This window comes from Castor canadensis, chromosome 2 (assembly GCF_047511655.1).
Source record: "Castor canadensis chromosome 2, mCasCan1.hap1v2, whole genome shotgun sequence".
In the NCBI taxonomy this organism is placed as follows: domain Eukaryota; kingdom Metazoa; phylum Chordata; class Mammalia; order Rodentia; family Castoridae; genus Castor; species Castor canadensis.
Window position 1 is genome coordinate 167,065,339 of NC_133387.1, and position 17,018 is coordinate 167,082,356.

General features: G+C 39.7%; 1 protein-coding gene across 4 annotated transcripts in view; it reads right to left on the bottom strand.

Moving 5' to 3' along the window:
* Window positions 1-17,018, bottom strand: part of Aplp2 (amyloid beta precursor like protein 2) — a 57,278-nt gene that overhangs the window by 19,362 nt on the left and 20,898 nt on the right. For 2 of the 4 annotated variants that reach the window (XM_020166972.2, XM_020166974.2), the window contains exons 2-8: window positions 12,602-12,775; window positions 11,682-11,805; window positions 6,530-6,642; window positions 5,469-5,665; window positions 4,822-5,060; window positions 3,614-3,781; window positions 268-398 (exon numbers count right to left, since the gene is read on the bottom strand). In XM_020166972.2, coding sequence (XP_020022561.1) covers window positions 268-398; window positions 3,614-3,781; window positions 4,822-5,060; window positions 5,469-5,665; window positions 6,530-6,642; window positions 11,682-11,805; window positions 12,602-12,775 — 1,146 coding nt within the window. The remainder of the gene's footprint in view (window positions 1-267; window positions 399-3,613; window positions 3,782-4,821; window positions 5,061-5,468; window positions 5,666-6,529; window positions 6,643-11,681; window positions 11,806-12,601; window positions 12,776-17,018) is intronic. The other 2 variants (XM_020166975.2, XM_020166976.2) reach the window with 1 other exon arrangement.

Here is a 17,018-nt window from a genome sequence, read left to right on the forward strand (position 1 = left end):
ATTTCTAATGTGACAACATAATTACAGCATCACAGAGATGGGGTGGGAAAGGACTCACCCACTCAGAAGGAAGCTCCACTGATACTCTCAAAACTCAACTTTTATACATTTAGCATGACAGTCTAGGGAGATGTGTCGCTTTCTTCAACCATAAAAAAACATGACTCAGAGTGCTTGCCTAGCATGCCCTGGGTTTGATCTGACACCACAAATAACCATGCTAGTTAATGCCAAGCACTATGTAGATAAAGAAGTCGGCAAGATTACCCTGTCCATTCGGTTGCGGTGCCGAATTTCCAGCTGTTCCTTAGCCTTCTGGAAGCGAGCATGCTCGTTATCATCTGCTGAAGTCTCGAAATACACATCAACATCATTGGTTGGCAGAGGAGTTGGGGGAACTGAAATAAAATTACAGAGGAATTCTCTTTGGGAGTCAGGCACACTGTTAAAGCTACACAACACTCTAGGAAGAAAACCAAGCTCAGGCCCTGCAGGATGGACTCAATTTGTCTTGTGGCTAAACAAAAGGGTAGGGTGCTGCTGCCTGCCAAGGCTTCACTTTGTTGGATTACAGTGGGCAATCTTCTCTGTATCATATCCATCAACCGTGTCTGTCCATGCTAATGCAGCATTTATTGATAGCTCAACCCCTTGGTATCTTCCGCACCCAGGAGGCATCTACTGAGGACAGCAGGCAGGGTAAAAAAAGAGATAAGCTACTTCTACACTTTCCCTTCAGTACTTAAAACCTGAAAGTGTAAAATACAGCTACCTTACTGTTTGTCACTTATGGAATCTAAACAGTGACCAGGACTGAAATTAACGAAGTGTAGAGGCACTTCCACAAAAATCTCCACTTTTTAAGTAACTTATTACTCAAGTCCCTTTCTCTCTTACAGCAATCTTTAGGTTTTAACTTACTTTAGGAACTGGTTCAATTGAGCATTCTTTACATACAGGCTGGATAGAGAAAGTCCAAACCCCTCCCTCTTTCTGTGTATATGTGTGTATGTATATACATGTGTGTGTGTGTGTGTGTGTGTGTGTGTGTGTGTGTGTGTGTGTGTGTTTTCTTTTTTGTTGGTACTGGGGCGTGAACTCAGGCCCTTGTGCTTGCTAGGCACTCTACCACTTGAGCCCCACACACACACACCCCCCTCTAGCTATATAATTAGGAGTTTTTAGCATCACTGAAAGAGTTGTATACCCACCTCCAACAACAGGACTAATTGGAAGGGGGGACCTAAGTCTCTACACTTGACAAGGACACCTTCCACTGATGTAAAGGTACCTAGGGCTTATTTGATTCATAACACTGACAAAGGGATCTGGAAAGGTTTGAGAGCACAAGTCCACTGGAAATGACACCCCGCACCTCACTGTTGATCAGGCATAAGTTCTTATGGGCCCCAGGCCAGTATGAATACAGTGGAGTTTATCCTCCAAAGGGAAAGGACTGAGGAGAGGCCAAGTCTACTTAAGACTCTCAAATACCTATGGACCGCTCGTGGAAATACTTATAAGCCTAATTCACTGGAGATTTCCCAAACTGAGGAGAAATGATGTGTAACTTGCTTAGTTCGTAATGACGTAATTTTGGAGCCAAGTAGAGCACAAACACCAAAATCCAACTACTGTTAAATTCAGAAACAAATTCACCTAATTTTCAGAATGACATAATTGTAATACACTGAACAATTGTGTAACTATGAATATGGCTAGAAATTAGCCAGCCACTCCAAAGTTTTTCTATCAGAACATCTTTTCTTTGTTCCTTTTTATTTAATAAACCTAAAAACTAAAACTTCGTGAAGAATATTTGAGTCATACATAAGTTTAAAAGGATCTCGATATCTAACTTCCAGATTACTTGAATCAGTATCTATTGCTTAGCAAATCACATTCCCCAAGAGACTCAATGTTTGGAGAGGGAGAGTTTCAAGATCATCTGTGCCAGTATGCACATGGTCATCAGCAACACGTCTGCAGCATGAACCTTCATGTGCTATGGACAGTGCATATCTCTGGATGGACAGTAATACAAAACACAATGTGCTTCCATATTCCCTGGGAACAAAAGAGGAACAGGACAGCAAGCCTAGAGTATTACTTCAAAAGCCAAGAAGAGCTCAGAGTAGAATCACAACAGCTCATGAAGCCAGCACATCACATCCACTGGCCCCAGTACCTTTTAAAGAGGAACACAAATGTGACCACTGGAAACATGATGCTTCTACACAATCCAGCCCTCCAGCCAGGGTCCCTGCAAATACCTAAACACAATGCTTCTCCTCAGCAATCTCCCCTATGTCAAAGGAAACCATTTTACAGAACTGCCATTCACCGTGTCTCAAAGCACGATGTAGCTGATTCCTGGGTAGAGATGTGGTTTCTTTAAAGGGCCCCAATTCCTCAAGCTTCAACTCAGAACAGTTTTTTGTTGATAATTAGTTTGAGTACCTTTACAAAGTAGTAAATATCACAATAATATCTATCTCTAAATCTTTCCTGAACAAATAAAGATAATGCACCAAATTCTCTTTTACCTTTTCAAATCCATCAAATAAAAACAGCATTTCCCTGGTGGAGAAGCTGGAGTGGAAGACTGAAATCGTGCCATATTAGATTAAGATTTTAAACCTCTTTTGAAGAAGGAAGAAGGTACCTGAATGAAAAGCTATCAGAAGCTATAGTCAAAACCCAAAAAAGCAAATATCAGAAACAGGAAGCAACTCATTATTTTGATGAATTCCAGAGCAAGAACCAAGGAAAAATGCTTGACCTAAGGATTTTCTTAACACATGGTTATTAATGCAAGGTAAGACAGACAGGGTCTTTAAAAGGAAAGAAGTAACCATGAAAAAAAGGAAAAGTTCTTTTCTCACATATGTTTAACATACACCCATCTCAATGGAAGCAATGCACTTTCTGAGACCAAAACAACACACAAACTCCAATTCCCTCACTTCCTAAATTCCTGTGTGATTCAGTGTTGCCAAATACTGGAGAAACAGTCATGACATCTTGGAGACTGCAGAGCTCCTCCTCAGAGTGCATATTTCAATTCTGGAATCCCATAAGTAAACTATTGTCACTCCTTCCAAGAGTTGAGTGTTCTGACAGGTTTTGTAGCACAGGGGTCAGTGACAAGGTAGGTCAAAGAAGAGATAACGTCTGGGCCATGAGCATGTACAGAACTCATGGCTATCTTGTTACCCTTTGGTGTCTTTTGACCAGACAGCCCAGGGCTCAGCTGCCTTCCCAACAGATACTGAGGTACCCTTGTAGCCTTCAGACCCCGAGGCCAATCAGAAAAGACCCTGGACTAGGCTACCCACTGCACCAGGAAAGGCACACACTATCACCAAACACACTACCACCAACAACCATCAGCAGACACACAGGATGCACGGGACACGAAAACTGAGCTCACAACTGCCAACAGGAAAGCAAAGCCTCAGTCTAAAAGCACAAAGATGAGGGGAAACGACTGACAGCAAACACCTGAGTCGGTGGAAACACGACACAGATGTAGTCACAAGGACAGCCGGGAGAGACAGAACGCTGGACAGGACAGCGCTGCTGCACAGGGCCAGCACAAGGCGGGACTTACTCATCGCTTTACACACAGCCATACAATAATCCTCAGACTCAAAATTGTTCCTGTTGCCGCCGCAGCCGCCATATATAAAGCGCACGCACTTTCCCTTGGAGAGGTCGAAGTACCAACGAGGCATCACAGCCCGGCAGGGCCCCGTCATCGCCTCCTGGGAGCAGACAGCTGTGTAAAAATGGTCAGAGTATCAGCAGGGCAGAGGCAGTGCTTCAAATGCTTCACAGTGATACAGGCTGGCCATGGCAGGAACAACTGGACCTGAAGGCTCTGGCTAACCTAACTCACCAACACAGGTCAGGCGTTCTGTGGACAGTCACTTTCCATGTGATGAAGACATTTAGCAACAATTATTACTATTTTTTTTGGCATCAAGTCTAGCTTGATAACATAGGTTGACATAAAGGAATTCCTTGTCTCATGGCTCCTCACATTTCTGATCTGTGCAGTAGAGAAAGTTGCCTGATTTGGCTATTTTGGTGGTTTCAAAGACCAAAGGAGTCAACTGCAAGTGGAAAGCTCATTTTAAGTGGTGATACCCCTAGCAAAGACTGTGCACCCGGTAAGAATTAGCCTTCCCATTTTTCAAGTTCTCCAAGGTGAACCATAAATTTCTATACAGGTTAAATAGTTTCCTCTTGGTTGGGCCCTAAATAATTCTTCAAATCGTCATCTTAATTGGCTTGAAATATACTATCAGGAGAGGCTATGTGTAAATGGCTCTGCAACTATCACAACCTTTTCCTTTTTTGATTGACAGGATCGTTCAATTTTGCCCTACTAGCTACAAACACCTGGAATATAGACTAGAATACAATCAAGGGGGGAAAAAAACTGAGAGAAAGTTATTCCATTCTAGAAAGCTGGCGCTTAAGTAGTACTGAAGAGAGGAGCTCCCCTTGGGAGGAGAGAGCAGTTCAGACTGGATGTGGAAGAATCCTGCTGAAGGGAGGACTATGTTGTCTTTTATTGTTTAATTAAATCCTTATAATACAAACTGTTTCTCTGGTTCAAATCTGCATGTCTCCTGGACGTGCCTCCCTGCTCACTGCTACAAGGGCTCCACCACTGCCCTGGAGAGCTGGATTCTCCTTCAGCACAAAGCCTTTCCTTCTAACACTTACCTGTGATGAATGATGAATGTAGTACAAATTCTAAGTATTTAAGAACCAAGTGAATTTTTAAGCCATGGCTTTGCACTAGGTTACCTTTAACATCGTGAGCAATTTCCTTATCTGAAATACTGCCCTCGCTGCTGGGTTCAGTTGGGTTCTCCTCATTGTAGTCATCTCCTTTAAAAGTGTCATAGTAATAATCGCGGTCTTCCACCACCTCCTCCCCTTCATCATCATTGTCATCGTCGTCGTCGTCATCATCATCATCATCATCATCACCGTCTACAGTTGCTTCTGTGAAGTCTTCCAAATCTGTTTCAGTAGGAAATTCACTGAAAGTCACAATTTAAAAAGAAAGAAAGAAAGAAGGTTAACGCCAGTTCCTATGCACAAAACTACGACTGCCCATTCTGAAACACAAAAACAGAGACAGGAAATAAGCTCAACTAACATATACTGTGCCACTAAGGCCCTCAGCCCAGTTACATCAGCAAAAGGGAAGAGTTAGTGAGCAGACTGCATTAACCTGCAGAAAATAATGTGGCCCTGAACAATAGAGACACAAAAGTCACACGTTCTCATGTGATCAGGTATGGCAGAATAAAATGCAGCCTTAATTGACTCCAGCATCACAATGTGGAGTTGTCCACATTGTTTCAGCAGTGAGAAACTAACAGCCATTTTCATAGATGGGCTAACAAATAGGAAAAATTATTTCAAAGTTTATGACAAGCATTTACCTTTTATAATTATCATAGTCTTCCTCTTCATCATCCTCTTCCTCCTCTTCCTCCTCTTCTTTAGACACAGTAGAGTCAACAGAATCAATAATCTTTGTCTGAGGGCAGCACACATATTCAGTGCCATGGAACTGGTCTACTCCACAGGGTAGCAGCATGCCGTAGCTATATAAGGTCATTCCCTGAGTCAGACATGCCTAAAGAAACCCACAGCCTACATCAGAACATAATCCAAAGACTCTCTGATTCCTAGTTTTATCCAAAAGAAACCCTTATTAAATCACTAAGTTATGCTTTTTCTTATGGACACACAACTTTTCTGACAAAAAGTTATGATGCTATTATTTAAGAAGATTTATAAATTTTTCTTAAAACATCACCTAAGCCAAAAACATTGAAAGCCCAAACTTAAAAAAAAAAAAATTAAGAAGTTTTTTCTGGTAATTGTCAACACCAGTTAAATGTGATCAGTGCTAATTTCTACTACTGTAAGAATGAAATGACACCCACGCCTGTCAGTCTGCAAGTCCAGGTCCAGGTTTTCAAGAGTTGGCTATTATTTACATGGTCCTTAGAGTCCAGGATGCTTTCTTGGGAGCCCTGAGACAGCATACAGTACTCTTGTTCAACTGCCTCTATTATCTTTTTCTTTATCCTGCTCAAGTCCAAACCCAGGCCATTACACACACTTAAGCAAACACTCCATTACTGAGCACCCCAGCCCAAATGAAGTGAGAAAAGTCACTAAAGTTTCATTTCCTTTCTTCCTTCCCTCCTTTTCATTCTTTTCTTCCTCCCTCCTTCCTTTCTTTTCAATAATACTAGGAATGGAACCCAGAGCCTTGCACATGCTAAACAACTGTGCTACCTCTTAACCCCAGTGCCATAATAGCTTTAACTTTAGGAGCTGGACTATCTGTGCTGTACTTCCCTAGGAAAACATCTACCCCAAAAAACAGAATTAAATAAAATAAGTGAAAGGCATGGTGAGGTTTGAAGACCAATGTCATCTTCTCTTCCAATATATGCAACACTTGACTTCTTCCCATCCATTCTCTTACCTCTTTGACTACAATGTGCCAGTGTTGGTGATTCTCGCACACATCCATCCTCTCTTTGTGGAAAAACTGACATTTTTCTGGAACTAGAAGAACATCACTTACAAATTCCCCCACTAGAAAAAAAGAATCCATGTCAGAAGCATATTCAATTATGACTCAAGGCAAAAACAACCTTCACTAGATTATCATGACAATTACATAGTCAGGCATATAGAGCAGCTTCAAATGTTCTTAAGTAGATGTAGGCACCACAAGAACCTTACCATTCCATCAGAGACACCAGTCAGGAACTTTCCTAATGTTTCCCTGAGTACACTTCCTTGCAGGGGCTATAGCATCACACAACTGGGGAGACATGAAGCGAATCCCCCTCCATGACTACCTGAAATATACTCCTCATGACCTCTGAGCTCACATGAACAATATTCCTAGCCTCTGACTTCCCTATTTGGGCCCACACTTGTTCCAATAACAAAATGCTCAGTAAATTAAAACTGAGCGCTCTACGAAGTATAGATGAATCTTACTTTAGACAAACTGACACTGAAATTGATTCTGGTAAGAATCATCAATAAATGATTAACTTCAAAGGAGCAAGGGTGCCTTTACAATGGGAAACTCTGGCAAAACTACCCTAACCAGGGGACCAAGTTAACATCACTGATACCAGACAAACTGACACATGCAATGTTCTAGGAACCACAGGTCAATATCACCTATGAAGTATTTCTGCCAAAATGTATCATTTGAATCTAACCATTGTAAATAGTAATGTCCTGGACTCTTAAAAAATACTGTCATTAAAGATTAAAAAAAAAGAAAGACTGAGGAACTGTTTTAGATCAAATACAATGTGTGATCCTCTTTAAAAGAAAGCTATATAGGCACCTATTTGAACATGTCAGGAAATTTCTAAAGTATAATTGTATCACCATTGCTGTTGCTCTTAGAAGCAAGCTGAAGTGTTTAGAAGTGAACTGTACTGTCTAAATAAATACATAAATAAATAAAAAGACAATGTTTTAAAAATTCCAATTCTAAAAATATACTCTAAGGAAGTAAAAAAGCAAGTAAACAAAGACATGTGTTATAGTGTCACTAACATAAAGAAATTAACTTAAATATCCATTAAGAGGGAATCAGTTAGATGATAGGACCTACATACAACAGAGCACCCATGGGGTCATGAAAAATACAGTGTATGTCTCTATTTACCATGAGTTTTCCATGATGGTTTGATAACTTTTAAAAATCATTCAACAAATTAAAGCAATAAACATACCCCATACCCCTAAACCCTGTCCTTCAAGCTGGTTAACTTCTTACGGTTAAGTTTGAGCAGGGCACCAATGACTCCCACCTGTAATCCTGGATACTCAGGAGTCAGAGATGAGTTCAAAGCCAGCTTGGGCAAATAGTTCACAAGACCCTATCTGGAAAAACCCTTCACAAAAATAGGGCTGGCGGAGTAGCTCAAGGTGAAGGCCCTGAGTTCAAGCCCCAGTACCCCCAAAAAAAAAAAAAAAGGTTTGTCTCTTATTCCAAGACGAGTGTACCCCTAACAGTAGCAACATAATATATGCCCGATGTCAACTTTAAAAAGAATTATGTAGTATGATCCCATTTAGAAAAAGAAATTTAGAAAAAAATTTTAAGTATATACATTTCCACATGTATCCTAAGTTAAAATAGTCTCACATATGTACCAAAATGTTAATCATGGTTAACTAAATGATAAATTGGAAATCACTATTTTTATTACCTGTCCTCACTGCATTTATTTATGTTTTGGTAGCACTGGGGTTTGAACTCAGGACCTCATGCTTGCTAGGCAGGTGCTCTTATTGCTTGAGACACTCTGCCAACCCCCAAACTTCTTTTATTGATAAGTAAACTCTTCCCCAAAAAGTAAACTGAAAGAGGAAACACATTTCAATCTTAGCATCTGTTCTATCATTTCATTGCTATGTTTTGTCCAATTATCAGATGCTTCTATGGGGAAAACTTATCTGGGCAGATCGGTAGCTGTCAGTTTTACAGAACACTGAAAATGGTTTGGTCTCACTTTAAAATCTTCAACTTAACTACTTATAATACAATATAATTGCCATAATTTTCTAAATTACTACATAAAGCTATACTGCTTTTGCTACTGAATGGGACAATACAGCAAAACCTAACCTACACTGACTTCAGATTAGCTGCAGTTATGATTTCTTTCCAACCTGTATAAACTCCCTGAGAGTCAGTTTTCCTTTCATACTACCTCACTCCAGCAGGGCCATGGCAGCCTTCCATGTTTTAAAGCCTTTTTAGAGTTGCCCAAATTCCCTTCAGAATAACAGAGTCAAATATGGAAATGCAGATTTGTGCCTGTAGATGTAATATATACATGTTTATTAGCTCAGCTTACTGAGTGGGCCTAGAAGCAGTAATATCCTAGGCAGGAGTAAGCACACCTAACAACCAGATCTTGGTTTCCAAATACCAATTCCATAGGTGGAATAGGGGAAATACAGGACGGACCTGGATTTTTTTTTGTTTTTTTAAACCAGAAATCAAATCCTTAAAAAGAATGATAGAGACATGTTAAAAGGACACAGGAACCAGAATAAAGGTATCTCCACTAGACAGTGAGTGCATAATACAATAAACAAATGTAGACGACATCTTAGCCAGCTAATAAAAATTATCAACAGTAACACAAGTTGACATCACACAATTCCTAATACAATGTAAACTTTTGTTGTATTGCTCTCAAAAATGCATAAATCAAAAAAAAATAGAGACAAACCCAAGGAGTTTGATGCCGATGGAGTGTGAAGCACGGAGCAGAGAATGGTAGGTAACAGGGCAGGGCTAAACAAGAGTCATTAGACTGTGGAGTTTTTAAGCCAGGTTAAGGAGCTTAACATGACTTTTTGGGTAAAGAAGAGATACTAAACCATTTTATACACAGGAGAGACCTAAATTGATCTTCACCTTAGATCACCAAGGGGAATAGATGGGACAACAGAACTGAGAGACATGCATGGAGGCTGCTGTTACAGGCTAGACAAGGGACAAAAGGTTGAACTACAGCAGTGGGAACCTGATGAAAGAAGATACAAACCAGAGATCCACAAATTTTCTTGAATCTCAACACCCAGAATGTTTCAGTAATGTTTTCCTAACACCCCTAAGCCAAAAAACTTTAAAACCCTAAATAGTTAAGTCTAACAACTACTTAATATTTGTGGTCTGTCACCTTACCGCATGCTTAACTCTCTCCACACTGCAATCAAACTCAACATTATGATGCTCATTCCTTTTTCTACATGGATTTTCATGGGATATTTGCTTTTATCACAGGAATCACTGAAAACACAGCTTGATAAAGGTATAAGGTCACTGAAAGGTACAAAATTCTGAAATTCTGAACACTTTCCAGCTAGTAGTTTGTACATTTGATAGATGTTACAAGGTTCCCCTTGCATATGATACCCTTAGAGTTTGCTCTATCACCCTAGGGTGCCTATGTGCAGTTTGTGAATCATTCACAGTTTGTGAATTGTGGATATAAGCCATATTTAAGAGGTACAAATCAGGCTGACTTGAAAATGTGAGCAGATATAGGATAACAGAAGAATCACAGGGATCTCCCAGGTCTCATTCAAATGTTCATGTGCATAGAAGAGCTAACAAGCAACAAGAACAAATAGGAAGAGGAAGGTTAGGCTGCAAAGTATTAGGAGGATGGATGCAAAAGAAGCTATTTCAAGTACTTTCTGTCTTTCTATCTATTGTCTAAAAATGTTCAAAAATAATCTCTTGCTCTGAGGCTGTAGCTCAGTAGTAGAAAACTGGCATGCTAAGGCCCTGGGTTCAATCCATAGCAGTGCCCTTGCCCCCACAAAAAAATTGTTTCATTTGCAGTTTGAGAATTTTATAGAGAATAAGGAAACTTCAGATTTTCAGAGTCAAATGGAAGTGAAAAATCAGCCTTAAACCACATCATACACAATTTTCAACAAGTTTCACATGACTGAAAGATGCTCAATTTGAAGGTACTAGTGTTAAGCATACAAATGTCCCTTCCCCCTCCCAAATGCTTTTAAAGCAAAGTTAATTGCTGTAGATTTTAAATTCTGTTCTTCACATGCTAGTTTCTTCCCGTTATGCAGCCACCTCCTTCCGTACTATAGGTGAAACTAAAAAAGTAACATTCCATTTTGCTGTTGTCTAGTTTAAGGAAGGTTTTAATGCAGAAAGAGATGGGAATAAGTTTAGTTAATGGCTCAAATTATATCTACAGAACTACTCAGGATGTCTACATTAATGCTTTATCTGTATTAATGCTATCATAGATCATCTAAAATTGATTGTTTTGCCATTTTAAACATCTCTGACAAAATCTGTTCCTGAATCACCCAGACTGCAGACATGTGAGTACAATTCAGGTATGTTGGCCAAGGAATAGTTAAGATGACTACATTCATTAAGCAACAACCCTATTTGAGTAATACACTGTCACAGTTTTATTCAAGCAGGCTCCAAATGTTAACACTAGCAATGGAGTTGTAACACCTGGTTAAGCCCCAAGCTCCTCGGAATAGCAGATCCCATAGCATCTGGCCCTGGCACCTGTCCACATGCTGCTGAGTCACTTTTCTTCCTCCCGGAACACTGCCAGCAGTCTGGTCTAACAGTGCAAATGGGTGTAGGATGAACTATGGGAAAGAGAAGACCCTCTTCCTTGGGCGTTCTTTTTTTTTTTTTTGGTGAAACTGGGGTTTAAACCTTTGGCCTTGCATTTGCTAGGCAGGCACTCTGCCACTTGAGCTACTCCTCTAGCCATGGGCTGCTTTCTTTAGTACCCCTTCTTTACTGTCTCTGTCAGCATTAATTTCAAACTATTAATGGGAAGCAAAGCTGGAGTGCTCTGAAGGCAAAACTTCTACTCAGTACCCCCAGAAAAAGCTCATCATCCAAGACAGAAGGACATCCACAATGAAAGAGTCAGAGTTAGTAACACTAAGGAGTTTATCACCAACAGGAGATAGTCTCCCAATAAATTCATCTTAACAGATATAGATACATCACTGAGCCACAGAAAATTAAATAAATGTAAGGGGGGAGGGGCACTTTCTGAAAAGCAACCAAGAACACTCACCAAGACACTTGAAAGGTATAACAATGTGACTCTTGCATTGTTTTTTGTCCCTTCGGCACCAACTGTCAATATTGACTGGCTGGTTTGCTTCCATCACATTTGTGATCTGTAGACCTGGATACATCTGTTAAAGAAAATGCCCACACAAAATAAATCAACCTGCAGGAAGACAATCACTTTCAATTAAGGATAATTACGCAAGTTTACTCAGCCCCTCCACCCTTATCCTACATAAACCTGAAGCTCTACTCTGCAATCCCTGGTTCTAATTGCAGATGTCAAGATTCTTGACAGGGGTAGTTTTCTAATTGCTTTCATGCATTTTATTTTTAAAAAGAATCTGTATTTAAAGACAAGTTAAAGAAGGATTTCAACCCAAACAAATCTGACTAGGTATCAATGTTGCTTACTGGGTATGTGTAAGTTGCTGAGTTTGTGAACTAAAACATTTAAGAGACAAGTCTATGGGAGTATATGTTAATGAAATTATAGAATAATACTTCACCCCTGATCCTATATGTTAATCTTGATAAGAAGTTAAAAATATATTCTTTTGTTCTTGAACCAAAAGGTAAGTTCAATCAGTCATGACATGGCCATTTATAATACTGGTGGCTTTCTATCAGCAAGTAAAATACACATGACATATTTTGCTTTCCATCTTCCCAAGACAGATGGGAAAACAAAAGAATCAGGCTGGGATTCTACACCACTTGTCAAGCTTCTGTAGTATTCCTTCTGGAACTGAGAGCTCACAGCACAAATAGGCCAACCCTTTGGGAGATCTCAATTACACTATACATTTAGAAACAAAAGGCCTGGGATACCAGTTATTAGCATCTTGGTCTTGGATCAAAAGAAAAGAATGACAGAATATCTACTCCCAAGGTAAACAGACCCAACCCTGGCAATAATCTTACCTCCTGACAGTATTGAAGAACTTCTTCTTTTGTCCCAAAACAGCTCTTGGTGCCTGTTGGGTCAGGTTCCCATTTCCCAGTCTGAATGTTCACATGCATATTTAACTTTCCACAAAGCATTGCAATTTGAGGCTCAGCAACAGCAAATCCTGTTCCAGCATTGGCTGCAAGAGCCTACCAAAGGGAAAAAATTCCAGGTTTATTCCAAACAAGCTGGCAGAATGACAGTCATTCAATGGCTGTGACAGAACTCATCAGCCAATAATCTTTATCAACTATTTGTGTCATCATAAACAAATTCTTATCCCAGTAGGTGGGCCAGAATTAAAAAATGACCTTCGGACAAGTTAAAGGTTAACTGGAAATCTAACCTCTATTCCTCATCTTGCATTCTTCTAATCAAGAACCTATAGCCTGACTGCCATGTATCTTGATACAAGCAAATCTATTCCTTCCTTCACATACCAAATCAAAGTAGAGAATGGCTAACATTCCAATATTTTAATTAATTCATTCATATAATGAAAACTTTTTAATGAAAAAATATTTTGCAAAGCAACGTGCTATATATGCTTAGGACACAAGGGTAACCAGTGTCTTGGTTCCATTCTTTCAGTCTAATGCCAAGTTAGGCAGATGATCAAGGAAGCCTCCTGAGGGCTTGCTCAGAGCTTTGGGCAATCGTGATGACAGAATGTAGACAGTGAGGTAGAGAAAGGATGGAGAAGCAGAGACAAGTCTAGACAGTTTGTAGACCAAAAGAATCTCAGTCTCTATCACTGGAATGTTAGAGATTTTAAACACAAAGTTACTATGTTCAAGATGTAGCTCTGATGTTTCTTCTGGTCTCAAGGTAAAGAATGGACTGAAAGGCTGTAAGAATATGCACCGGGAAATGGCTCAGGAAGCTGGAAGTACTCCATCCAAGAGAAGGATAATGGCAGCTTAGGCTATGATGGTGTGGTAGAGAGAGATTCAAGAGATAAGAGAAAAAAAAGGGCAAGACTCGATGACAGATCAGATATGAATAAAGAGAAAGAGGAAAGTCCAGTTTGGCTTGTGTGATAGTTTGGATCTTCAATGTTCCCTGTGGCATTACTGGGAAGTAGGGCCTAATGGAAAAGTCCACTGGGGAAGAAAAGGGTCATGCCCTTGGAGAAGTTATTGGGATCTCAATCCCCTTTCCTCATCCTCTTTGCTTCCTGGCCACCATGAGGTAAACAGTTTGAAGTGCCATGCACTCCCCTGTCGTGTTCACCACAGGTCCACCCAAAAGACACAGCCAAACTGAACCTCAATGAACTGAAACTTCCAAAACTGGGAGCCAAGATCAATCTTTCTTTTTAAGTGGATTATCTCAGTAAGACAAAGGTGGCTGTCTCAGTTTGCAATAGACAGTATATGGTGGCATCCTTCATGGAAACAAAACACAGAAAGGGATTTCGTGAGCCAGGTGCAGAGAAATATGCTCTCACCCAATTTGGAGGCTGAGGCGGGAGGGTCATGTGAATCCAGGAGTTTGGGGCCAGTGTGGGCAATAAAACGAGACCCCATCTGGAGAGAGGAGAGGAAAAACAACAAAGAAAAAAAAGAGAGGTGATGGTGGGAGGAAGATTTCGGGACAATTTTATGTTATATTGGGTGGAAATAATCAACTATTCCGTAAAGTTGTTCGTTGGTCAGTATCCTCGTTTTGTGACCCAATATTAACTATTAACAGCTGAGAAATTCTAGACAAGAAATAGCATTTAGGAGCAAGAGTGGTAAGGTTCTTACAAAACACTGTGCCCTGGAAGAGCACAAGTATCTGTGCATCTAGTGTTCAGGTGTCCTGTAGAGATCCCTGGAATCAGAGTATACCAAACCCTATACGTCATAGTTTTTTCCTATACATCTATAAACTATTATTTATAAGTCAGACATAGTAAGAAATAAACATCAATAACTACTAATAAAATAGAATGGAGCCTATTAAAATCAGCCTGTTTTCTACTAGTTCAAGAGAAGGAAGAAGAAACACTTGTGTCACAGAGAGTTAACTTAGAATGAAACTGTTGCTGGAAAACACCTCAATTAAATCCAACAAATAAGTAACACCTTTATTAACTAAAGGTGATTATAGTCTCGCTACATCAATTTTACATAGTCATTTGTTAATGGAGAAAGACCCTATGCCTTCAGTAAAGCTGCATGTGATCTACATAGAGACTGATGTGAATTCCTGACTCCTCTAAAGAAGGAAAAACATTTAAAGATACCTGGAGAAAGGAACACACATTTATAAATAATATCTAATAGTGTGTGATTCAAACAAATTATTAAAAAATATAAAGGATGCACAAGACAAACATGTTTCATTTTCATAGTAAAATCTCAAAATTTGTACCCAAAGGCCTCTTTTTTTCAAGACCCTTATCTAATCGTTGTGGCTAGATTCTTGGATTATAACACAAAGGAAAATAGTGATAAAGGCAAAAAAAACCTCAGGGGCACTTTGCTCTTCCCCTATTCTTTGCTTCCTACTTCAAAAGCCCAGATAGAAATGAATAAAGAAATACAGGGCTGGGACGTAGTTCAGTGGAACAGCATTTGCCTAGCATGCATGAGGCCCTGGGTTCAATCCCCAACAACAAAAAAATCTAAGAAGACATGATAAAAAAAAACAAAAAAAAGAGAAAGTCAAATGGACAGGTCAGAAGGAACATATTTCCTAAATCCACTACAAATGTACTATCATAGTTAAATCTGAAAAATTCTGAGCAATGTTTTCTCAACTCTGTGGCCTTGTATACATTAACAAATAGTATACATTAACAAATATTTACTAAGCAAATAGGATGGGGGAGAGGAGTATTTCACCCCTTAAATCCCAAAAATCAACACAGGTAAGAAACAGTCTATTAGTTAGGTAAGCTCACCAAGCCACAGCCTTGGAATGGTCAATTTTAGTGCAAGCAGCCATTTATCAGCACCAAAGATTATGTTCCACATGTTACTCATTATGGTTGTTGGCTACAAGACCACAAGAGTTCCTACTGTATAAATGCTCAGTTTATGGGTCAACCACGGAGGTCAATACATCAGTGTAAGTGCATTTGATCTCCGTGCTGAGATGGTCAACATTACCTTCCCTAAAGAGAATCTAAAATACCAGAGGTTAAAGCAACAGGAAGAGGAGCAAAGCAGCAACAGATCCTCACATCAGTTCCCACCAAGAAAAAGGAGAGTAACTGGAATCAATCCAGACAGCTAATAGGCTATGGTGATTCACTTCTGGGTTCAGAAAGATTAATCCTTGTGGTCATGAGACTCTCAAGAAGGTATCTGAAATATAAAAAGCCTCTGTGGGCCAGGCTTCAAGATAAACTAATCAAACATACCCAACCTTACCTAGTGTGTGATAGGATCATTTTTTTCTATAATGTTTGTACTTCTTTACTTTGAAATGTTCTTATTTAATGCGCTCTCCATTTTCTTCCGCACACATGTGCCTCGATCCATTACATCAACATATAAATCAATCCTGTTTCCTAATCTAACATGTTACAAATGGGATTTCACTGCCAAGTCAGCACTTCTGATATCCTGTGAACCTGGAATCCTCTATGAAAGAAAATTAACGCTCCATGTGTTGGCACTTAAGGAGGTCCTTGTGATCTATGCACAGTACAGCACTTTTAAGGCTTTGAAAACAAACCATCAATTACTCTCCTAGCCAGTGCTTCCACTTTACTTAATAATTCATTCTTAATAAGAAATTCCATTTTATTAATTTGGCTCAGGGAAGAGTTTAGCTATCTAAGGACAGAAATTCAAATTGGTAAAAAAGTGCTTCTAATAACTTAGTTGAAACTCTGAAATGGCTTAAAGCAATAAATATGTAAATATAATAAATCTAAATCTGAACCTACGATATTTCAGGTCCTTTAATCATCACTTCCAGAGTTGTAGCTCCTGGCGCCACCTAAGCCTTACCTGTTTTTGCAGAGCTGCTCAGGACCAATGTAGCTCTCCCACCCCAAAGCTAGCACGAGAGCTCAGTTATTTCTTTCCTCACTAAAGCTACTATCCCGGATCAAACCCCAGGGTTTTTTGTTGTTGTTCAAACTGAGGTTTGAACTCAGCTTCATGATTGCTAGGCAGGCACTCTACCACTTGAGCCACTCCACCAGCCCATCTTCCAAAGGGCAGGGTTTTGTCCTACCACCAGGAGAATCATGTTTCCTCAGATAGAAAGGGCCACCCTGCAAAGACAAGTCAACACAGTTCTACTCCTAATAAACAGAATGTAGCAGGCATTTGCAGCATGTAGTTACCACTTGTAGGCTATTGTCCACAAAAGACATAACTCTTAACTCAAAGGCCTTTTTAAAGAAAAAGTCAGTAAAATGACAATATTAAAAATGTGAAAAGCCTA